Genomic DNA, 24,866 nt, shown 5'->3' on the forward strand with positions numbered 1-24,866 from the left:
GCAGTCATGCCCAGCCATGTTAAATAGATTATGTGATACATGTTATGTGGTAGTGGTAGAGGGTGAAATAGTCTCCAGCATCCGGTTGAGAGGACCGAAGGGGAGACCAGCACCCAGATATGCTAGTCAGTATCTGGTCGAGAGGACCGATGGGGAGACCAGCACCCAGATATGCTAGTCAGTATCCGGTCGAGAGGGCCAAAGGGGAGACCAGCACCCAGATATGCTAGTCAGTATCCGGTCGAGAGGACCGAAGGGGTAGGTCGGGCACCCAGATATGCCTGACAATATATGTATGTTATGTGATTATATGGTATGTGGTATGATGGGGGAACTCACTAAACTTCTTGCTTAGGGTTTTCAGTTTTGGTTTCAGGTACTTCGTGTTTAAAGGAAAGGAGCCGGCTTGATTGCAACGCATCACACTATGGTTTTCCGCACATGAGATCTTTGGGATTACACTCTGATATTGTTTTATGATAACATGTTTGATTATTTCTACTTTGGTTTTGACATGACATAATATTACAAATGTTTTATTACACTGTTGGTTTTATAAGGACGTATTTAAAAATGAAATTTTTGGCCTGTATTTTTGGGATGTTACAAGTTGGTATCAGAGCCTTGGTTTGGGGGATTCAGACATACTCTCGGGTGTGTCTGAACTCAAACTAAGGGTTTGGTATGAAATTTTCAAAAGTAAAACCATTTTATAAATAAGAAAAGAGTTTGAAAAGAATTTGAAAGGAGAAAAGAACTTTGAGAAGAACAAAGTGTGTGATGCGTGCAATCAACCGAGCTCAAGTAAGTTTTCCCCAAGATACACATACATACATGTTATGATATGTTATGTTACGACATGATTATGAGAACTGCATGCTAGATTAGTGCTAAGGATCTAGGAGGATGCCTTATATGCCTATTGTATGTGCTTCTAGACTTGCATTCTAATACTGATCAGTCAGTGATAGGATGGCCCGTTTAGGTTATGCCTGATTGTATGAGCCTTTGAATTGCATGTACAAATTCCTGATTAGAGGATAAAATGATTTGATTGGAATATGGTGGTTAGATTTTCCATTGTCTGAATGCTACTTGCTCTGTGCTTTGTGGGACTCTTAGTAATGTGAGCTAACTATTAAGTGAATATGCTAGGTCACATAGGACAGAGGCCAGATAATCTCAGAGTGAGGAACTTGACCCTATGCGCAGCTCTTGTCTGAGTCCAACCATTCTAGGGATGGGTATTTTACTCGAAGTATTATCTTATCTTTGTTGCATGTGGCTATATTCATGAGGTAGCTAGTTGACATTACTGGGAATCTTTCAACAGCTGAGGACTGGGTGAGTTCGGGAACCTAGGAAAGCCTAGGATATGTTTCAGTGGTTAGTAGTGAGGCTCGGTTAGACTTGGGTTTACCAGTTGAGGAAGTGACTTGGAGGATCCGGGAGGATTGCTGAGGAAAGTATGGATAGGTGTGGAAGGTAGTATTAGGCTCATACCACTGAAAGCATAGGATCCATACTCGAATCAGTGAGAGTCTTGGAGAATCTAAGAAGCTTCAGGGGAGATTTCGTGACCTAGTTTAGGGACAAAGGATGTCCCAGTTATTGCAGCTTAGTCATTGGCAAGAAAGCTAGCAAGCGTGATAGGGTGTCAGACCCTGAAGGATATGATATCCAAGAAGTTGCAGACGCGAGATTGATTTGGAGCACCCTGGAAAGAGAGGTGCATGCCAGGTGCGTAGAGTAGAGGGTCCCGGTAAGAGACCCATGACTTCTGAACATCAGGTGAAAGGCCAGTAAGGTCTAAGTTAGTGCAGCGCGTACGAGAAAGTACACAAGGGAGTTTGTCACTCCAAGGGTTTAGGCTGCTACAGGGTAGCAGGATTGGTCATATCAACAGAAGGTGACCAGTATTTCCCCAGACGTTGCGAGTATGTCATCTTCTATTGCTACTAGATGGAGGTTGGGGATACGTATCGCGTTGGAATTGTGAGTGAGTTTGGATAAGTTAGACCTCGTTTCGGTTTTTCTGCTAGTGTTTGGGTTACCAAGGATCATATATGCCGTCCTGCATGCCGAGAGGTCCTTGATGAACCCAAAGAGAGACGCATCTTGAGGATTGGGTTCCGCACATACCGTTATCATTTAGGATCCTTGTCGGGATCTATGCAGGAGTATTATTTAGAGGATACTCGATCAGGGTTGGAGTGATTATTCTCTAATGAAGTCAGCGTTCAGAGGTTCTATCATTGTTTAGGTATGGTTGGAAATTGTTTATGGATGAACTTTGGAGTTCAAGGCACTACCGTTGCTAGGACAGAACTGGTGACAGGAATAGGGTAGTGTCAGTCACGGATGTTAGATGCATAAGTGGTTGGTCACTATATGATCAAGAGAATTGTATTTTCACATGAGCTATGTTCGGTTAGAGTTCAGTCGTACTGCAAGATTGGGAGTGGGAATGAGGATTCGTCAGCTAGAGTGAAGATTAAGGTCTTCAATTGACAGCATGTTAGATGGATTGAGGTGTCAGACTAGATCAGATTTCAAGAGTACTCATCGAGATTTCCGAGGATGGGAGATCTCAAGGTTTAATCAGTGATTAAGCGCTAGCATTGGCAGGCACAGGTTGTCATCAGTGGGATAGTAGAAAGCGAGAAGGATTGGGAGTCCTTCAATTTTCATGTAATGTGAAGACTAAGTCGAATCTAAGTAGGGGAGAGACTTTTATTAAGTTCTCAAAATGTGAGTTCTGGTTGCGCGAGGTGCAATCTCTTGGGCACCTTGTCAACTAGAAGGGTATTCTGTAACGCCCGCAGATCCGGGCTAGTCAATTTAGAGGCAATAGGGGTCGAAAATGACTTTTCGACAAAAAGATTATTTAGAATAAATAATCTTAACCAAGTTGTAGAATATGTTAAACTAAGAACATCGATAAAAAGAACGCCCAAATCTGACTTCGTATGAAGAAGTTATGATTTTTCGAAGTTTCGGATTAGCGGTGTGCAGCCCGAAATTCGAATTTTAGATCGATTGATTTTTAGCCGACACAACCTAAACAAGAATCGAAGATCTCGTTATTAGTAGCGTAACGATAAAAAGACAGACGAAAATGGACATCGGATAAAGAAGTTATGAGATTTTAACGGACCAATCTTGTCCCGGCCTGTTAAAAATATAACTTTAAAAATAAAGTCAAAATTAGTCGACGGAGTCTAAACGAAAGTTGTAGAGTACGTCTCCACCTACGCGTGGATATAAAGAACGTCAAAAACGGAGTTCGTATGAACGAGTTACAAATTATAATAGCATATTTACGTATTAAAATAAAGTATAAATCATGTATACGTACACATATATATACATATGTATATATCATTAGAAAGGTATCGATGATGCGGTCATTATAAGACTAATGTTGAGTTCTTTCGACATTAGTTTAGTACAAATATCATTAAATCCATTTAAAATAGTATTATAGAGGGGTGTTTAGTTGTTTATATAACTAAAAGGTCATTAAGTAATTATGGAGGGTAGTTTTTGAAAATTCAATTAGTATAAATAAGAGCCTTGGGCTCTCATATTTCTTGCACCATTCTCTTGATTCAAGAGTCTTTCTCTCCTTATCCCCCGAGCATTTCGGTCCCTCGTGATTCGACTTCTCTTTCTGTAGTTTTAGTATAGTAAGGTGAGCGCTGAAGCGCTGCACGAATCTTTCTTAGAAAGATTCAGCGACAAAGTTCTGCCCCTGCAGAGCCCGACTTCTAGCTAAAATCCCCTTGAAAGTAAGTTATGCTTACCCTATTTTAAATATAGTTTATATTTAAAATTAGTATTGTTATTATAAATTTATAATAAATATTTGAGCTATTATTATGACTTATATAAGTGTCGTTATAATATCTTTTAACTACTCGCGGTACGGGGAATCTGGTTTAAAGGGCCGCATAGGGTTGTTGGATTTCAGAAGTGCTATACGCCAAAATGGTCCTGCCCTCCGGTGTTTTATGTCTAGCCCCTGTCTGTACATAGTAGTTGGAAAGTATTGTTTAAACGCTTATATAATAATAATAATAATAATAATAATAATAATAATAATAATAATAATAATAATAATAATAAGACTAATAATTAGTCATGGTAATATTAGACTAAAATCTAGTGGTGATAATACTAGGTTTCGTCAAAGGAAATTAATTTAAAGTAAACGAAGCGTTGTCCGAGTACCGAGTCACCACCTTCTCAGGTGAGTGCATAGTCCCTTTCATCTTACACATATATATGAAGTATTTTAATATAAATTACGTGCTATGTGTGCATATTGTCTGAATACTTGCTGGCTATGCTGAGTGAAAGATTTTATACATGTTTTAAATGATTTAAACTATATATGTATTTTATATCTACGAAAATGTTGGGGTAAAACATGGGTAGATATAATAGATGAAATATGAGTTGGATGATGAGTTGAGAGGTGATATAGACTATAAGGTGTGGGTGAGAGGTGTACGATGTGAGAAGCCTTTTTCCCAAACGATGTCCCCGTCATTCAGCAGAGTATGGATGACAACCACGGACTATCCTAGATAGTCCAGTGGAACACTATCAGGCTCGCAACCTGTAGGTGTTGTGAACAATGTGTTCACCCGGTGTACTCTAAACCTTGGTGATCATGCAGACTTGATACCTAGACCCTGGCGATCATGCAGACTTGGTGTCGAAACCTTGGCGACTATGCAGACTTAGTGCCTATTGTATAAATTCTGGCGACTATGCAGACTTAGTGCCTAAACCCCGGTGACGATGGACTTCGTGCCGATTCCTTAGGATGATCCTTAGGAATGTATGAACGAGGAATAGTTGATTCTTAGGGTAGATCCTTAAGAATAAAGCAGATAATAGGGATGGGTAATTGGGTTGATTGTTTGATTGTTTAAAAATAATAATTATATTATTGTGGGTTGAAAACCCTATGTACTCACCAGGTTTCCCAACCTGACCCACTCAATTTATTTATATCACAGGTGTTGATATAAAGTCACATTACACTAAGAGATTTAAAGAGATGTAGATCACTAGTGTAAATAAATGTAAGTTCTGTTTATGCTTATGTTTCTGTATTAACGATGACATCCCAAATGTTTTAAAATGAACAAAATACGTTTCTTCGAAAATGTTTTAAAAACGTATTTATCATGTTTTTCTGGGAACAAATTCCGCAACATTTTTATTAAAATAAGTACTCTGATTTTTATAAAGCATAAACAAAAATCGGTCTTTTCTGGCCGTGAAAATGGGGATGTCACATATTCCGGTCGATCCAGCCAAGATAGCGGTCGTAATGCGGTGGGAGATTCTGAGGTCTCCAACCAAGATTCAGAGTTTCCTGGGTCTAGCGGGCTATTACCGGAGATTTGTATGGGACTTCTTCGAGATTGTGGTTCCTTTGACCCAACTAACTAAGAAGTCGATGGCCTGAGTAGCAGGCAACCTTCGAGACTCTCAGACAACAGTTGTGCGAGGCACTGATTCTCACCCTACTAGAGGGTGTAGATGATTTTGTGGTTTACTGTGACGCTTTGATCACGGGTATGGGTACGGTACTGATACAGTGGGCTCACAGATAGCAGGTTTCGGGAACCATGTCAGAGTTCCGGTTAGGACTCTAGTTCAGTGATAAGTTAGGTCGAGTACGTGTTTGACCCGGTATGGAAAGTGTTGTAAGACTACGGGGGTAGTCGTAGCATTCACTAGTAGTCAGATGGTATGGAAAGTGTTTTAAGACTATGGGGTAGCCGTAGCATTCACTAGTGGTCAGTTAGCATGGAAAGTGTTGTAAGACTGTGGGGGTAGCTGTAACATTTACTAGTGGTCAGTTAGCATGGGAAGTGTTGTAATACTACGGGGGTAGCCGTAGCATTCACTAGCGGTCAGAGAGTGATAGACTGTTATGAGATTGCGGGTGTAGTCGTAACATTCACTAGGTTGGTAGATAGCACGAATGCATTGTTAGGACACAAAAGGAACAGTAAGTACCCACCAGTTCGGGTGCAACGGTGAGGATATGGAAATTCACGGATTGGATTATGGATTTCCCCAGAGGAGTTAGATCTGGTTAAGTCGCTGATAAGACGTTAGGAACGTCACTACAATTATGAGATCAGAGAAGCAACGGACAACTTAAGGACGTGTGAGATAAGGCTACCATTGGTCAGGTAGCAATTACTTTCAGCCTTGATTTGATGATGACAGGCTTCGACATATGGACCCGATCAATTAGATCAAGAGGTTGTTAGAACCACAGTGGCATGATAACTAGTTGTAACTAGTTCCAGAGAAGGATTTCGGGCAGAAGCTATGTGAGGCGACTAAGTGGGGGTCCTTGGGCTCTGCAGCCGGGCCGGAACCCGATATTTTATATGGTTGGCGAGCGAATTGAGACCTAGGAGGCCTCGATAGCTTTTGGGAAGCAGCCATGTGGCAGCATACTACTTCAGGCAGTTCAGTGTTCGGGAAGTTTCAGCGTCTGGGCAGTATTAGTATTTGTGATTATGTTGCGAGGAATTCGTTTACCTTTAGGTTATAGGGCTTTACGAAGAGTGGTCACTGCTACTCGGGGAAGCCTAGGGTGTGCTCGGGATGGTGACCGTGTTACTAGAGTGTTTGGGCGTGTAAGGAATGGTAAAGAATGATTTCGAGGACGAAATCTAATTTAAGTGGGGGAGAGTTGTAACACCCGTTTATTTTTAATAAATAAACAATTAAATTGATGAACGAGTAGTAGCCCTAAAATAAATAATTATATATCAAAAGATGGTCTCGAAGAGCTAATTGGCGTAATTTAGAAGTTGAGGGTTAAAAGTGGAAGTTTCGAACTCAGTTTAATTATTAATGAAAACATGGGGCTCCGTGGTAATTATTTGGATATAATTTGGAAGAAAAGAGAAGGGGAGACTGATTATGTCATAACTAAAAGATGGGGGCTAAAAAGGTAAATTTTGGATTAGTTTTGTGAAGATTTTAGAAGATGGGGGTTGTTTTAGTAAAATTCGGATTTAAATTGGAAAGGATTTACATGGATGAGGTTTAAATGGTAAAGTAGGGCCTAATTATGAAACGATCTTATAGGGAGGGGCCAGACTTGTAAATATGTCAAAGATTTAGAATAGTCGGGGTTTAAAACCTGCCACCCTCACCATACAAACCCTAAACCTATCATCTTTCAGCCACCTCCATTCATCCTCTTCATCTTCAACCTCCGGCAACCATCCCTTCCCCCCCCCCCCCCCCCACCTAGTCCGTCCTCCGACAAGCTAGCGGCCACCAAGCATTTACCCGACCTCCTACTTTGCCGACCGATCGAGACTCCATCTCGCTATCGCCATCATCAAGCCTCTTTGTCACCGGAAACAATGAAGACCGACGAGGGTTGAGGGAAGCCTCCAAGCGTTGTTACGTCGTTGATCGCCGTTAGCAACCAAGCCATCGAAACTTTGCCGCCTTGTTACTATCGTTGTTGTCATTTCGACGAGAAGAGACTGAGATCGGAGCTGGGTGTTGTGGAGGGTCTTTCTCTTTCCCTCGTGCGTTAAGCCACCGGCAACCAGCTAGCCTGCTGCTCCCATGTACCGGTCAATCTGCAACGCTCTTCTCCGCCTCCTTCTGTCGCTGTTGCCCCGTCATGTGCGCCCTGCCGCCACCGCCACCCCAAGACCACTGCTGTTACCGCCAAGTGCCACCAGATGGTGGTTGTAGTACTAATCCAAGCATAGGATGTGAGTGCGGGTCATTTCAGTGTTGTATGTTGGGTTTGTGTGTTTGGAAAACCATAGAAACCACCACCACCACCGTGAGGTGGTGGCTACCACCATACACTGCCATGTATGTGTGTGTTTAGTGGGTATGTGCATTTTTAGTTGAGATTTAGCATTGTAAAGTGTACTAAAAATTGGATAATGAAAAGAAAACTCAAAACCACCACCGTAGGGTGCCGCCACCGGCCGCCGTGTCGGATGGCGGTGTCCTTAGTTGTGTTGGGATTACTAGTTTGGGGATGTTTGGACAAGGGACTAAAACCCTAATGGGCCCAATGGGGCTTAATGGACACAAAAGCTCAAACATGTGATCAATGGGCTTAAGGAAACCCTAATTGGTCTAATAGACCCTAATTGACCCAAATAAGACTCTAAAGGGCTTAATGATATTCTAGTGGGATTAATAGGCCCAATAAAGCCCTAATTGACCTAAAAGTCCAACACATTGATAAATGGGCTAATAATTGGATTGGAAAACCCTAATGCCAATGAAACCCTAACATTAAGAATTAATCGGGTCACACACACGAGAATTATTTAATAACTTGAGATATTAAATAATAATCATTGGTAAAGATTAATCTAAGTGATATTGGACTTAATGGATTAAATCCTTAGTGGATTAAGTCTTTAATGGGTTAAGTAGGAAACTTAACCCTGATCGGCATTTTATGTGAAACCCTAACTTTACTTGGGTTTATTGTTGGGCCTTTCTTTCGGGCCTTGATGATTGGATTATTAATGGGCTATCCGAGAATAATTATATGGACTAAAATAATTTAATGGGCCTAGGGTAAGTCCCATGTAAGGGGTTGGGCCCAATTTGGAAAATTAGGCCATAGATGGGCCATAATTGGGCCTTAATGATTGTATAATTGTTGGGATTAAAACCCTAATTGAGATTTGATGAACAAGATGCGGAAAATAAGAACAAACACAAATATGAAGATTATGTTGAATGATCACTTGATTTATTGAAACAAGAGGAATAAATTACACTTTCAACATAGACTAAAGAATCTAACACTACATAAGAAACCTCACGTGGCGGCTACATTTTGCCTCCCTCTTAACCCTAATAATGAATAATACATGACTATTTATAGGGAAAAGACAAGTCTTGGGCTTTTAACCTACACTTCATCAAGGGGCCCATTGTCATCATCCATGGAGTGCTTTGAAACCCTACAATCTCCCCCTCAAAGTATGGAATGGATGACAATGCTTTAACTTCCAAAACAAGCATCTAGTGAATAAAAAGATCTTGCAACGAGGAATATATGAAGCAATCCACGAATCTTGATTCTTCAATAGTCTTCAAACACAGGCTCTAGGATATATAAATCAAGCACTGAAGCAATGTCTTTAAACTTCATTTTCGAATGTAATCCCAAAAAAAAATCTTCATGAAAACCAAACCCGCCATAAAAACCCATTTCAGAACAAAGAAACCGAATCACTTCTTGTCTTTGAAGAGCTCCCCCTCCAAGTCACAATGATCTTCAAATAAGCTAATGATATAAGCCATCAAAAAATATCATGTAACAACCCAAACTTTAAGAGTCGTAATGCCACTTGATTGAGAAAATACTAGAAGTCAGAGATATAACTAGTCCTTAGCAAAGCTCGATAAAGAACTTCCGCTGTAAAGGATACTTCTCTGTAAAAGCTTTAGCAGAGCTTGATGAAAAACTTCCACTGTAAAAGCTACCTTCATAATTCTACCACAAGGTTTATTAAAAATCTTCAACTTTGAAAAGTCACAAATCCAAATTTCGAATGGCCATACCAAATTCTGCCCCGATTTATAACCAAAAACATGATTATAAAGCCTTCAAATGGTCATGAGAATGATCTTGAATGGATAAAAATTTACTAAGCTCCCCGCGGCAAAATGATATAAACGATGAAGTATAAAATCCGAAAAAGTCGTGAAAATTTGTCGTTATCACAAAAAACGACTTTCCGAACCACCAAGACTTGATGGAATCCATAATTTTCTGTTCTCGAAAAAATATGAGCGTTGAAAAAACCAAAACTGTTCACCGAGCACAAGATGTGAATCCAAGCACATTCACGTACGAAATCAAGTCTAATCTGATTTCCAATTGCGAGTGAAGTATGTATCTCGACCCAATTCCAACTGCGAATCCGAGTACAGTCGGATTTCCAATACGAGCCGATTGGAACTACAAGTCCTGGTTCGTTCCGAGTCAAGCGACAATAGCCCAATGTGAATCTGTTCTAGATGCGAAAACAAGGCAACCCCGATCAATCATTCATATCGAGCCCTGAGTTGCGAATCTGAGTCAACAGAGAACCCGATTCCGAATCCATTTGCAGTTTCACTTGCAAGATAGTTCACCTGAATCAAATGTCAAACACGAATCCAAAGCTTTGAGTGATTGTGGGAGAAAACGAGTGCGAGCCTAGATTCCAATTCCAAATCCGAACGTTCGTAGGTTGGATTTTTTTTTTAATCAAATTTGACTTTTTTGTTGACTAGCAATTGGTAATGAACACACAACCACCCCGATTTCATTTGTTCACGTTACACTTCCGATCACAATTTCGATTAGGAACGCAGAAAGTCCATTCGCCTCAATTTTGACTTTTTAGATTGACTCGCAAGAAAATCTACTTAATCCGATAAAATCTGATCCCGATTTCATTGGTTCTTAACATTACACTGCAAAATCTGTAATCTCAATTCGCAACATGTTTAAATCATTGAGTCTCCAATTTTAACTTCACAGAATAGATATAATCAAGAAACAAAACTGACACACGATGAATGATTGGATTGATTTCGTATAAATCACCAAATCAAGTTATAAGATCAAAATCAATTTTGATTAGAGTGTTGTTAAAAGAAAATCGATTCAAGAATAGAAGAACTAACGATTTTAAAGATTTACAGATGAGATGAATTGCAATAAACGATTTCAAGGAATGCCAAATCGATGAACAGAAATCGATATGAGAAGACTCAAAAACGTGAGAACAGTGGACGCAATTTTGGGTTAGAGTAAATGTATCATGAATAGTATAGGACCAATCAATGATAACGATAAATCAATTGATTTTGGATTGAATAAATGATCGGATCTAATAAAAAAATACCAACAAATGCGAATCATATTAAAAAATACCAGATGAATAGTAACAATAAACACAAGTCTCCATGAACAGTTGATCGAACATAATTTTGATTCCAAGACGCCAAAATATCAATAATCTTCAATAACTTGTGCAGAAAATCATCAAATCAAGAACCGATACTTCAAAAATCAATAAATCTTCAAAGGCCTGCTCTAATACCACTTGTTGGAATTAAAACCCTAATTGAGATTTGATGAACAAGATGCGGAAAATAAGAACAAACACAAATATGAAGATTATGTTGAATGATCACTCGATTTATTGAAACAAGAGGAATAAATTACACTTTCAGCATAGACTAAAGAATCTAACACTACATAAGAAATCTCACGTGGCGGCTACATTTTGCCTCTCTCTTAACCATAATAATGAATAATACATGACTATTTATAGGGAAAAGACTAGTCTTGGGCTTTTAACCTACACTTCATCAAGGGGCCCATTGCCATCATCCATGGAGTGCTTTGAAACCCTACAATAATGTTGGGCCTTATAATAAGACCATGTATAGGCTTGGGCCCAATTTGGAAAATTGGGCCATATGATGGGCTTTGACTCATAGTTGACTTTTGGGCCTATGGATTGGGCCTTGGGCTTGAATGAGCCAAGATTGGGGTAATGTAGTAATTATCCAAAGAATGTACAATTGGTTATGTGTTGGGACCCAATTATTGATTGGGTGTTATTTTGGTGTTGACAGTTCGGGAATCTGTCAGCCAACAGCAAGGGCCTAGTCTGCGGGACATCAGCAAGTGTGGGATTGTGTCTTTGGGACTTCAACAAAATGAGATGAGTTACCTTCTAGTAGTAGTGGGTCTAAGGCCACAATGTCGGCCCACTAGTAGGAATTGTATGATTAGATGATTGTCTCTATGATATTCATCTAGGGTTAATACTACATGTGTTATGTTTATATGTTTGTATGATATGATGTTATGTGCTAGTGATAGTAGGGGAGATAGTCCCTAGGTTACCGGTCGATAGGGCCGAAGGGGCAGTCATGCCCAGCCATGTTAAATAGATTACGTGATACGTGTTATGTGGTAGTGGTAGAGGGTGAAATAGTCCCCAACATCCGGTCGAGAGAACCGAAGGGGAGACCAGCACCCAGATATGCTAGTCAGTATCCGGTCGAGAGGACCGAAGGGGAGACCAGCACCCAGATATGCTAGTCAGTATCCGGTCGAGAGGACCGAAGGGGTAGGTCGGGCTCCCAGATATGCCTGACAATATATTTATGTTATGTGATTATATGATATGTGGTATGATGGGGGAACTCACTAAGCTTCGTGTTTACGGTGTTTTGGTTTCAGGTACTTCGTGTTTAAAGGAAAGGAGCCGGCTTGATCGCAACGCATCACACTATGGTTTTCCACACATGAGATCTTTGGGATTACACTCTGATATTGTTTTATGATAACATGTTTGATTATTTCTACTTTGGTTTTGACATGATATGATATTACAAATGTTTTATTACACTGTTGGTTTTATAAGGACGTATTTAAAAATGAAATTTTTGGCCTGTATTTTTGGGATGTTACAACCATGTTATGCATTATGATACGCGCATACATGATATACCATATAGTTTCTAAGTCGAATGGGCGTGCTGCATGTTCAACTATGTGCCGCTTCAATTTTAGAACTTCAAAAGCACATTCCACATCCTTACATGCTCCTTTTTGTCTTCTCTTAAATAATTTATGTCGTTATTCAATCGAGTGTCAGAATGCCTTCACGGATGTGGAATACGGAGGATATATTCCATCCGTAAGGTAATACCCAAACTTGTATTCGTTTCTATTATCTGTGAAATGAGCATCCGGAGCCTTTCTATTCGAAAAATAGTTGAATATTGGCGACTGTGACATCGTTGTTGGAACCCACAACCCTAAAAAATGCATGTCAATTCCATAAATCTTGTGAAGTAACAACCTCTAAAACCAACGAAGGCGAACCGTGATCCGTAGTAAATATGTAATAAATTAAAGAAACGATACTGGCTTTCCAATGCGTTGGCGATCCGTAGGGACACATTCCTACTCAAACGAAATTTTCTTTTGAACTCCTTCGATCCATACACACACTTATCTGCAAAGTAATCACGATATAGACGTTCGTGTCCTTCCTCACGATTTCTATTTACCATCGCATGTTTTGCTAGTAGAGGGGTTGTGTTTGCTTGTAATAACTCGTTGATGCAATCCTGGTACATCATATTGATGAATATATCGTCACCGTCATCGTCATCGTCGGACGAGTCGAAAGGATCCATAATTTTTTTTTGAAAAGTTTTGAAATTGTAGAGAATATTGAGAAAGAGGGGAATTGTGTGAATTGAAAAATGTAGATGTTATGAATTTATATGTAAAATAAAAAGTAATTAACTTTTTTTTATATTGTTTATATATGCAATCACAAGAAATTATATCATTCGCGATATTTTCAAACGTTCACACAAAAACTTATCATAACTTTGCCCTCTTCCATGCAACATTTACAAAGATGTAACGTCGCCATCAACTACATCTATAACACGCTACTTGCATACGGCACCCTTTAAACCACACATTCCTCCCAAAATAGACAAACTTGACCCTAACTCAAAGGATGGCTAATACACGTTTCCTTTTGTAAAGCATTGGAATGCGATTGACATTCAAATGTTGATTGTGAATTGTGATATACCTTTTTGGGTAGCGTTTTATATCTTCAATCTTCAATTTAAAATAAATATAATGAATATCTTAAGTTCTTAAGTTCTTAAGTTCAATCTTCATGATTCACATTTCACAGGATCCTTTAGCTTCTACTTATTAAATACTCTTACTCTTAAGGCTAGTAAAATTATACGATACTTGAGTTAGTTGTTACACACCCCATACTTAAATTACATCATTAAGCTTATATCCGAGATAATGAGCATACATATGATTAAAATAAGTAATTATAAAGGATTAGAATATTAGATGACTTATGTCAAACTTGATTTCCAAACACAACAAGTTTACTCATCAATTCATCAGCTTCTTTCACCTTTTGTTTCCCCAAAACTCTACAAACCAAATCACTCCATGTATCTTCTTCAAGAACACATCCATCAACAACCATGTCATCAAAAACCCTAATCGCCTTCTCAAGATCACATTTCTCACAAAAAAAACCAACAAGAACCTCAAAAGTTTCAACATCAACACAAATCCCCTTACCTCGCATCCTACAATACACTTGAAACCCTCTATTTCCATCATTACACCTACAAAGACCTCTCACCACAGTATTATGAATCTTAACATGAACACCCCAAGTCACTCTCTTTATAGGAATCCCTTCAAACACCATTTCATCAAGAAAGTTAGCAGCTTTATCAAATCTTCCATCATCACAAAACACCTCAATCATCTTCCAATACAATCCTGCATCTGGTTTCAACCCTTGAACTTTCATCCTATCAAATATCTCCAAAGATTCTCGAATCTTTTTCTCCTTACATAATCCATGAAGTAAAGTACTGTAAGTTACCATGTTGGGTTTATGTCGTTTGACAATCATACCCTCCAAAATCTCCATAGCCTCCAAACTACGCCCATTCTTACATAGCCCATTTATAATAGAGCTATAGGTGTATACATTAGGGGTTATAGTTTTAGCTTCCATTTCTTGAAAAAGAGCCAAAGCTTCATCCAAATTGTTTTGGGATAATCCATGGATTAAGCTAGTGTAGGTGACAACACTTGGAGAACAACCTTTTGTTTCCATTTCTTTAAAAAGCTCTTTGGCTTCTTTAATTTTTGATAATTTACATAACCCATTGATTAAAGTCCCGTATGTGTATGTATCTGGTGTACACCCGTGTTTGGGCATCTCACGAAAGATGTTAATGGCTGAATCAATGGTGGAGATGTTCTTGGAAAGAGCTTTGATTAAGACGTTAAGTGAAGGGAGATTTGGAGGGAAGCCTAATTGTCTCATGTACCTGTAGAACTTGAAGGCGACTTTCAACTGGTTTTCATCAACGAGAATGGAGAAGACAGTGACGTAAGCTTTCAATGTGGGTTCAGATATCTTCTGGAAAATTCTCATGACATCGTGAGGTTTATGGACACGTGCATAGGCTCTGCATATTGATAAAAGTATGTCTTCAGTGACTTTACAGGATTCTTTTGTCATTCTGTCGATGAAATCTTCTGCTCTTTGGAACTGATTGACAGATAAGAGCTTTGAGATGATGAGGGAGTAAGTGGTGTGGTCATGGCGGAAGCCATTAGCGTACTCTGCTGATGCGGAATCAAAAACGATGACAGCTTTTTCTACATTCCGTTCAGCTTTAATCAGTTGTTCAACTAGAGATGTTGTTACTTGTTTTGGCCATTTGATAAGTGATTTGCTTCTCATCGCCATGTTGCAAATACCGACGAATGTTTTCCCAAACTACCCCATAAGTCTATCGGAGGTGCTCAGGTGAAAACTGGATATCTGAAGGCCTGGTGTAAAAATGATTTTTCTTTCAGACATTTTATCAAACAGTTTGTAGGCATGTTGTCAAACAATCATTTGGAGACATCGAAGTACAGGTATAATGGGTTTTAGTATGACAAGAATCGTAAATACGATAAAGATCTTACTACAATAGATGATGGTGAATTCAGAGAGTGATCAAGTTGCTAGATCTGCTCAGTTTTGAAGTTCTTCGTTGGATGGCTAAAAGTATAGGCCACACTGCTACAGCCGCTATTTGGGTGACTCGTAGTTTGGCAAAGATGGACCGGAATCATGACTCATTAAAGAAAAAATATAATTGATTGGAAATCATGGAATAATGAAATGAAGAAACTAATGGGATGAATATTATGTAGGTTTGGTATTAATATTTTTGAAAAAATTATACATAACAAAAGCTTGTTAAAATCTAAAAATATTATTAATAAAAGTTATATACTTTCTAGTTACTTATAAAAAATAAAAATTTAAATTTAAATTTCTAAAAAATCATTGTGTTGTTAAAAATTACAAAAACATAAAGGATTACATTAAACATTTGCAATGAAAATCAACAAAATGAAAAGAAAAAAAAAAAAAAAAAAGATCAATAACCGTTCATTTTATTATATAAAATATTATTTTGTTTCATGATATGTAAAAATATATTATAATTATAAATTATAATTTTTATCCGTATAAATTTGTTTGTTAAAAATAATTGTAAAGTTTTGAAATTATAAATTACTTTGTAACAGGAGGATGTTATTTTTATTTATGTAAAAGTATTTTTTTTAATTTACTATAAATATTTTAAATCATAAATTTAAATGAAATATAAAAGCTAAAAATTCATAAACATCTAAAAAACAGTTGAAGTAATTCCTTAGTTAGAAGCTTTTTATTAGAAAATAAAAAATCTAAGCATATATTTCCAGATAATTCTTTTTTTATTTCAAACTTGTAAAAAAAATCAGAAACTCGTTATCAACCACGATCTCAATCTATTTATTATATTTTTAATTTTTGATTTTTGATGGATAACCACATTTATTTATTGAATTATAAACTTTTAAATAGCAACAGCAGAACTACCAACACTTTTTCTTTTTTTATATGGATACTTTAATTTTTAACACTTTATACCATATATATATATGTAGTAATATTGACCCATTCAATCCAATCAAAAACAAAAACAAAAACAAAAACCCACCCTCTAAATTTCCAAATGGAAGAAACGACATGGGAACAAAGACACCATGCCCTAACTCACATCCTAACCCACCATACAACCACCCCATCTCTCCATGCCCAATTCTTCATCGCCACACAAATCCCATGTTACCTCGATTGGGAATACCCTCCAATCCTGTGCCCTAAACACCATGAATTCCGATGGGCTTTAAGTCTTTTCATGAAAAGGGTATCGGTGAAGAAAGCATCTTGGAGGTCAAAGTGCCCTTATCAACTACCCCAACCCTTGGTGCTTGCGAAAGGCGTAGAAGAACCAAAATGGGGTGAAGAAGATAAGATACAGTATGTGAAGAAGAGACTTAGAAGGAAAAGGTTAGGGAATGATATCAACCCTTGGATTCCAATCTTGTTGCCTAATCTTGTCGTCATGTCTTTTTTGTTTTGGGACCCTTATCAGACTCCATAAACCTTATACTTTCATGTCGTGGTGTTATAATCCTCGTAAAAACAAGTCCTCAAGGTGTCATTTTGATTTTCATCGGGCTGACATTGTCTTCTGGTTGAACTAAAATTGTCTTTTAAGAATATAACTTAACAAAAGCTAGTTCTTGATATGTGTTGCAAAATAAGTCAATTTTAGAGTCCAATAGCTATTTTTCAGTTTTATTTGAAGTTGAGCCTTGTAGATCAACAATAACGTTCTTCATATTGGCTTCTATGTAAGACCCAAAAATAAATACACATTTTGTATGTAAGGTATCAAATACTTATAAATTGTTAAGAATTTTAAGTTGTGAAAATACACTTCTACATGTTTCATGTGTGTATCTTGTGCATGAAAAATGTATAAATGGGTGTTAGTATACCAAGAGTTGGTCTTAGATGTAATTGCAATAGGGCTAATGCCATAAAAGCCCCAAATTTTCAAAAAATGTTCGGTTATGTCCTAAGTCCATTTTTATGTCCACAGAAACCGCACATTTACGCAAAAATTGTCATAGTTGCCCTTTTTTCCGATTTTACCCTTCTGTGGCATTAGGGGATGTTTGGTTCTAGGATTAGATTGTGTTTGGTTTGCTTGGTATATAACACGTTACAATTTTTCCTGAAGGTTGCATGTTTGATTCAGATAAAAATCCATCCTTAACTCGATTCAATAGATAAGCTGATTTTGATTTTGATTTTAATTTTGAGTTTCAGTGTTATATGAATGCAGTAATTGGCAAGAACACAAATTAGATCACAATTCACAATCCATAAGCAACAAATATGAGATCATATGTAACAAAAATAGCCATTCAAACAACATAGTGATATAATCATCAATCAATTTACATGTACATAAAAATCATACAAGCAAAAGTATTGTTAAAATCAAATCGAATTTGTTCTTCAAAAATCCATCAAACCTGTATGTAGGCTCATCGTGAATCTCCATCTTCATCAACACCTGAAAGCAAAGCTCCATATAGCGATTCGGTATAATCAGGAGTCCCTAATATCGCATGTAAGCTCACCAAAGGAGCCGCGATCAAAATCGAGCTAAAGAGGTTCCACCACAACGATCGTAATCACGATCAACGAAATCAGAACCAAACGATATCTGAATTTGAAATCGAAAACGATTAAGGGTTCGTATCTGGCGAAGAACAGGAAGATCCAACCGAAGATGATAAATGATGAACCGGAACACGATTGCAGCGATTAGGCGGAGAATTAGGGTTAAGATGAAGATGAGTAAGGAGAGTAAAGGAGGAGAGGAAGTCATCGAACCATGGACGGATTGTGTGGAGGATTTCGGCGGTGGTGTTGTAGGTGTTGGTAGAGTTGACGCCTGGTGTCATTGTGTGAGGGAAGGGGAATTGGTTGGATAGGTAGTGATGGTGAGGTTATAACCAAACATAACTAATGCCACAGAAGGGTAAAATCGGAAAAAAGGGCAACTATAACAATTTTTGCGTAAATGTGCGGTTTTAGTAGACATAAAAATGGACTTAGGACATAACCGAACATTTTTTGAAAATTTGGGGATTTTTATGGCATTAGCCCTTTGCAATACAATGGGATGATTAAATGTTGCATATTAATAAAGTCGTGATGGTTGTGCCATAATTTGGCAAAAAGTTAGAAGTGTGATGCTTAAATAGGTAAAATGATAAATCCACATTACCACCATGGATGGGATAGATATATTTATATTTCCTTGTTGGTTGGTAGATTCGAGTAAATCGAAATATTTTCATTCAATTTATATTTTCCCATTCTTTGATCCTTTGTCAACGTTGTATATATATTTGACATAAAATTAAGTGGCTTTAACCTATAGATATTAAATCCACGTTAGAAGAGGTGAATCGAAATATTTATGTACAGATTCTTTGATAATTTGAATGGGATATTAATTACTTATCACTTAAGGGCATGGATAAATATTTAAGGAACAGCCTAAAAAAATTAGGAAAAACCACTTTGGAAGGTAACGAAGTATCGAAGGTGAGCAATTTCTGATGAAAATATGAATGAATTTGAATGGGATAAAAATTATGAACGATTTTTTCCATGGATGAACCTTCATCTTCCTCTTTCTATTTTCTAGATCTACAAATTTTTCTGGTAAACTTGAACTCGAAGCTGGACGATTTCTAATGAAAAAATGAACGATTTCTTCCATGGATGAACCTTCAACCTTCATCTTCCCCTTTCTATTTTCCAAAACAAAATAGACAGTCTGATGAACTTGAACTTGAAGAGGAAAAATTTATAGATATGAAATCGAACTTATTTCAAGGTTTCAATGGTTTTTGTGGGTTTGTGGGTTTGAAATAGTCAGAAAACTCCTGTTTGTCGGAGGCTCGTCGTATAAGATGACCGGAGAGCCGTCGGAGCTGATAAAGTTACTGGAAATCTTCAATAGCAAGTTGCAATGGTTTTTGTGAACATTAAAAACAAGTTCAATGGTAAATAAAGAACAAAAAAAAATGACCAAATGTGAACAAAACCGATAGTTTGTTACCAGTGACATAGCCAGAATCTTATTTTAAAATAGATCAAATAATTTATAAAATATAAACGAGATATGAAATCTGGAATTTTGAATGGTGTGCATCATTCAAAAGTCATTTTCCAGATATGTATAAACTTAATTTTTTGTGGGTGGGTAAGGCCCACCTTTGCCTATATGTGGCTACGTTACTATTTATTAACTTCCAAAATCATTTTCCCAAAAAAAAAAATGTTAACTTCTGCCCGGAATATCATAATTATAGAAAAATATAAAATGGTGTTTAAAATATTTATATGTTGGAACTTTATATATAAAGGAATTGCAAGTTGGCAATTTCCTTTGTATCCCACATTGGTGGGGGGAAGAAACTTTTGTGGGTTTATAAGCCTATTCCCTTGGTAAGCCTTCAAAGGCTTTAGTGGATCAAAGGAATGGGCCAAGCCCATGCGCACGCCTAGCCTAGCCTAATACTAGTCGACACCGCGAGTGCGCGATTTAGGCGCACTTTGCACTTCGCACGACGCATCGGTCGCTAAGGAGCTTTTATTTTTGACGAGTTCGGGTCAAGCTGGTTTGACCGATCCGGTCAAATGGTTGACCGCCGTTGACTTCGTGGAGGCCAAGTCAGGGTATTCTAGAAGGATCAGGAAACGGCTTGCTTGGAGAGCAAGCTGTTGCCCTAGGGTTTCTAGGGTTACGATACTTATAAATACAGCTCCCTAGAAGCCGTATGGATACTCTCGAAATTTGAAAGCTTCCTCCCTCTCTTTGCGTTTTTTCCCTAGTTTCCAAGTAGTCGGTTTTGTGTTTATCGATTTCCAGTGCTGTTGGACTATCGATAAAGCTACATTAAATCTTGGGGTTTTACTCTGTTGCTTACAGCCAGTACAAGCGAAGTAAAAAACCTTTAAGGACAGGAGTCTGATCCGTGCAGTTGTTTCAAGATCAAGATCAGCAATCAACAGGTCGGTTTTATTTTTCTGTCTTGTATTTAATTCGTCTAATAACAGGACAGTTTTCTTCTACCTTTCTTATAATCGGATCTAATCGAGAAGGACAGATCTGGTTTCTGGACGAAACTCGGTAAATATAATAATAATAATAATAATTGGATCTATTATTCGCAACTAATCGACATATAATTCTCAATATTATTTGTCGGTTTCCTTGCGCGTCTATTAATTTGTTATTTACAACAATCTTAAAGGTTTTTACTTTATTGTGATCAATCAACAGACTAATGGACCCTACTGCTAGCCTCCATTTCATGAACTAAGAGTTTGCCAAACTTCACCAATTCAATGGTCAGAACTACACTCGTTGGGCCGAAAAGGTCAAGTTCATGCTTCATGTCTTGAAGCTCTCCTTTTTGTTGGACCCAAAACTAGCACCAATTCCTGATGATCCAATTCCAAAGGAAGGGGAATCTGTGGACCCAACGGTCATTACAGAACTGGAAAAACAAAGGATTCTGCGTAGAGAATCCGAGGAATTGTGTGTGGGTCACATCAAGAATTCCCTATCTGATCGGCTCTATGATCTTTACTCGCCGGTCAAAGATCCTAAAGAGCTATGGAGTGCGTTGGAACTCAAGTATAAGGCACATGAAGAAGGTACTAATAAGTACCTTGTGTCCAAGTACCTTGAGTTTCAAATGGTTAATGACAAACCAATTATGGAGCAAGTGCATGAACTCCAAGTCATGGTCAACAAGTTGAACGCACTCACCATCTCTCTTCCAGAACTCTTTCAGGTTGGTGCGATCATCGCAAAACTGCCACCCTCGTGGAAAGATTTTTCTAAGAGAATAATGCACAAATCTGAGGACTACTCCTTGGATGATCTGATGAAACACCTCCGCATTGAGGAGGAAACTCACATCAGGGACAAGTGAGGTAAAGTTGGACAAAGTGTGCATCATGTGTCAGGTAGGAGTTCTAGCCACAAAGGTAAATCTGGGGGACAAAACAAGAAGAATTTTGGGCCCAAGAAACAAAGCTTCAAGAAACCGGGTCATCAAAATCCTAACTCAAAGCCAAAAAGGGCCGGTCCTTGCCACGTCTGCGGAGAGATTGGGCACTATGCGAGAGAATGCAAAGATCGCAAATCCATACCGGTTGCACATGCAGTCGAGAAGGTAACTGACATGGTGGATAGTGTGAACCTTGGAGAGATTTTCATGATCTCCTCTCTTACTCGAGCAATCTGTGCTCGAGGTTGGTTCGTGGACACTGGAGCCACTGTGCATGTTTGTGGGCAACGAGAGAGCTTTCGCACCTACCAACCCATGCCTCATGGGACGGTTGTCGTCTGTGCTGATGGCCATAGAGCTGAAGTTCTAGGAAGGGGTGATGTTCGGTTGAAGTTCACACGTGGTGAATGGGTGACTCTTCGAGATGTTCTTCATGTTCCTACTATCTCGAAGGGTTTGGTTTCTGCGAACAAGTTTGACAAGGGTGGGTTCAAGATGGTGCTTGAGAAAGGCAAAATTGTGATCACTAAAGGCAGAAGATATGTTGGGAGGGCTAACAACACTTTGGGAATGTATCGTTTATGTCTTAGTGATGAGGGTAATATGAGTGGTCCTAGTGTTGAGAGTGGTGTTGCTAGTGTGTCGAGTGTTGGAAATGATGTAATTGATGGATTGGTTGCTAATGTGAATGAAGTGAACTTTTCTTTTTATATTGTTTGTTCAATTTCTTTATGGAATAAACGCTTAGCTCACACTAATGTTAAAAACATTGAAAAAATGCAAACTAAAAGTATGTTAAAATATGACACAAAAGATTTTGAAAAATGTGAAACATGTGTAAAATCAAAGTTCACTAAGAAACCATTTCCATCAGTTAAGAGAAACACTTTGTTACTTGAGTTGATTCATTCTGATATATGTGAGTTAAATGGAATCCTTACTCGAGGAGGAAGAAGGTATTTCATCACATTTTGTGATGACTTCAGTAGATATCTACATGTTTATTTTCTGAGATCAAAAGATGAAGCTTTTGATGCATTTAAACGATATAAGGCTGCGGTCGAAAATCAACTTGAAAGACTCATCAAAATTCTTCGCTCGGACAGAGGCGGAGAATATTTCAACCAAGAGTTTGACACATTCTACGAAGAGAATGGAATCAAACATGAGAGAACATCACCATACACTCCCCAACAGAACGGTTTGGCTGAAAGAAAGAACCGAACCCTTTCTGAGATGGTCAACTGTATGTTGAACCAATCGGGTCAACCAAACAATCTGTGGGGGGAAGCACTATTGACTGCTTGTTATGTTCACAATAGGATCACTAGTCGTGTGATTCCTACAAGCCCTTATGAGTTGTGGAAAGGTAGAAAACCTAACCTAGACTATTTGAAAGTGTGGGGGTGTGTTGCTTATTATCGAACTCCCGATCCTAAGCGAACCAAATTGGGAGCACGAGCTAATAAGAGTATATTTATTGGATATGCTCAAAATAGCAAGGCTTACCGGTTACTTGATATTGATTCAGGTGTTGTTGTGGAATCCAGAGATGTGGAATTCTTTGAGGACAAGTTTTCTAAGGATGAAGAAAACTCTAGTCATACAACACCTACAAGTACCTCTCGAGAAATACTCCCACCTCCTCCCATTGTGGAGGAACCAAGGAGAAGTACTAGGGCTAGAATTGAGAAAACCTTTGGAGATGATTTCTATTCTTATTTGGTCGAAGGAACACAAAAGAAAGTGACGAGAGAGGTCATCCTTTCAATTAATTTTGATGATGATCCTAAGACCTTCACTGAAGCCATGACGTCTCGGGATGCTCCTCTGTGGAAGGAAGCAATCAATGACGAAATGGATTCAATTATGGGTAATGGAACTTGGGCGTTAGCTGATCTACCCAAGGGGAGAAGACCCATAGGATCCAAATGGATATTCAAGAAGAAATATCATCCTGATGGATCCATATCTGCCTATAAAGCAAGGTTGGTTGAAAAGGGCTATAGGCAGCGAGAAGGGATCGATTATTTTGATACCTATGCCCCAGTTGCTAGAATTAGTTCAATTAGAACTCTCATAGCAATATCAGCTTTGAAAGGATTGTACATTCATTAAATGGATGTGAAGACAGCCTTTCTGAATGGTTATCTCAAAGAGGAGATTTACCTGGAGCAACCTGAAGGTTTCGTAATACCTGGACAAGAAAACAAAGTGTGTAGACTTGTTAAGTCTTTGTATGGATTGAAGCAAGCTCCCAAACAGTGGCATGAGAGATTTGATACCACTGTGACAACATTTGGTTTTCAGCACAACAGTGCTGACAGGTGTATTTATTCTAAATATACAACTACTTATATAATAGTTATATGTCTTTATGTTGATGATATGCTGATCATTGGCACTCATCTAGAAGGTATTCTTGAGACGAAGAAATACCTATCCTCGAACTTTGTAACGCCCGCAGATCCGGGCTAGTCCATTTAGAGGCAATAGGGGTCAAAAATGACTTTTCGACAAAAGATTATTTAGAATGAATAGTCTTAACCAAGTTTTAGAATATGTCACAAGGTTTCCGTACATATAAAGAACGCCGAAATCCGAGTTATAACGAAGAAGTTATGGTCCGCCGAAGTTTTACGGCAAAATCGGTACGGCACCGGAAGACGTAAATAGTGAATTTACGATAGAAGACTTTTTAGCCTTAGCAATCTAAACAAAAGTCGTAGAATATGTTAAACTAAGAGCGTCGCTAAAAAGAACGCCCAAATCTGACTTCGTATGAGGAAGTTATGATTTTTCTAAGATTCGGCTTAGCAGTGTACAGCCCGAAACTCGAATTTTAGTTCGAGCGGTTTTTGGCTTACGTGAAATAAATGAGAGTTGAATATCTCATTAATAGGAACTCAACGGTAAAAAGACAGACGAAAACGGAGTCCGTATGAAGGAGTTACGAATTCTTCGCGGTCATTTAACAGTCTAAACGCCTCGTACTGTTAAATTTAAGATCGGTCGAGAATTAGCCGGCGGAGTCAAAATGAAAGTTGTAGATATTATTTTTACCTACGCGTGGATATAAAGAACGTCAAAAACGGAGGTCGTATGTGAAAGTTACGGATTTTAGAAGTCGGAAGTGTGTTGTGCGAAAATGGGTGATGTGGCACAATCTTGGCCATTGTTTTCTCCCCAAGTCTTGCCACTAGATGGTGACATGTGGCACCAAGTTCAG

The 24,866-nt window shown here is 38.3% G+C and overlaps 3 protein-coding genes across 3 annotated transcripts; 2 read left to right on the forward strand and 1 right to left on the reverse strand.

Annotated features, from left to right (window-relative positions):
* Positions 1–13,792: 13,792 nt before the first annotated feature.
* LOC145042046 (Pentatricopeptide repeat (PPR) superfamily protein) lies at positions 13,793–15,813 on the reverse strand. Its single transcript, XM_078990398.1, has 2 exons — positions 15,611–15,813; positions 13,793–15,469 (listed from the first exon to the last, which is right to left on the reverse strand). The coding sequence occupies exon 2, from the start codon at positions 15,384–15,386 to the stop codon at positions 13,965–13,967; it is 1,422 nt and encodes a 473-aa protein (XP_078846524.1). The 5' UTR covers positions 15,387–15,469; positions 15,611–15,813; the 3' UTR covers positions 13,793–13,964.
* An 824-nt stretch (positions 15,814–16,637) lies between these two features.
* On the forward strand, positions 16,638–17,273 carry LOC145042047 (uncharacterized). Its single transcript, XM_078990399.1, has one exon. The coding sequence runs from the start codon at positions 16,696–16,698 to the stop codon at positions 17,125–17,127; it is 432 nt and encodes a 143-aa protein (XP_078846525.1). The 5' UTR covers positions 16,638–16,695; the 3' UTR covers positions 17,128–17,273.
* Positions 17,274–21,007: 3,734 nt separating this feature from the next.
* On the forward strand, positions 21,008–21,559 carry LOC145039693 (uncharacterized). Its single transcript, XM_078987715.1, has one exon. It carries the CDS (start codon positions 21,008–21,010, stop codon positions 21,557–21,559), a length of 552 nt encoding a protein of 183 aa, XP_078843841.1.
* The last annotated feature ends 3,307 nt before the right edge of the window (positions 21,560–24,866 follow it).

The sequence above is a fragment of the Lactuca saligna genome, chromosome 4 (assembly GCF_052625555.1).
Source record: "Lactuca saligna cultivar CGN05327 chromosome 4, ASM5262555v1, whole genome shotgun sequence".
Lineage (NCBI taxonomy): Eukaryota > Viridiplantae > Streptophyta > Magnoliopsida > Asterales > Asteraceae > Lactuca > Lactuca saligna.

Excerpts from the sequence above, each read along its gene's own strand:
- LOC145042046 (XM_078990398.1), bottom strand. The coding sequence starts at position 15,386 with ATGGCGATGAGAAGCAAATCACTTATCAAATGGCCAAAACAAGTAACA.
- LOC145039693 (XM_078987715.1), top strand. The coding sequence starts at position 21,008 with ATGCTTCATGTCTTGAAGCTCTCCTTTTTGTTGGACCCAAAACTAGCA.
- LOC145042047 (XM_078990399.1), top strand. The coding sequence starts at position 16,696 with ATGGAAGAAACGACATGGGAACAAAGACACCATGCCCTAACTCACATC.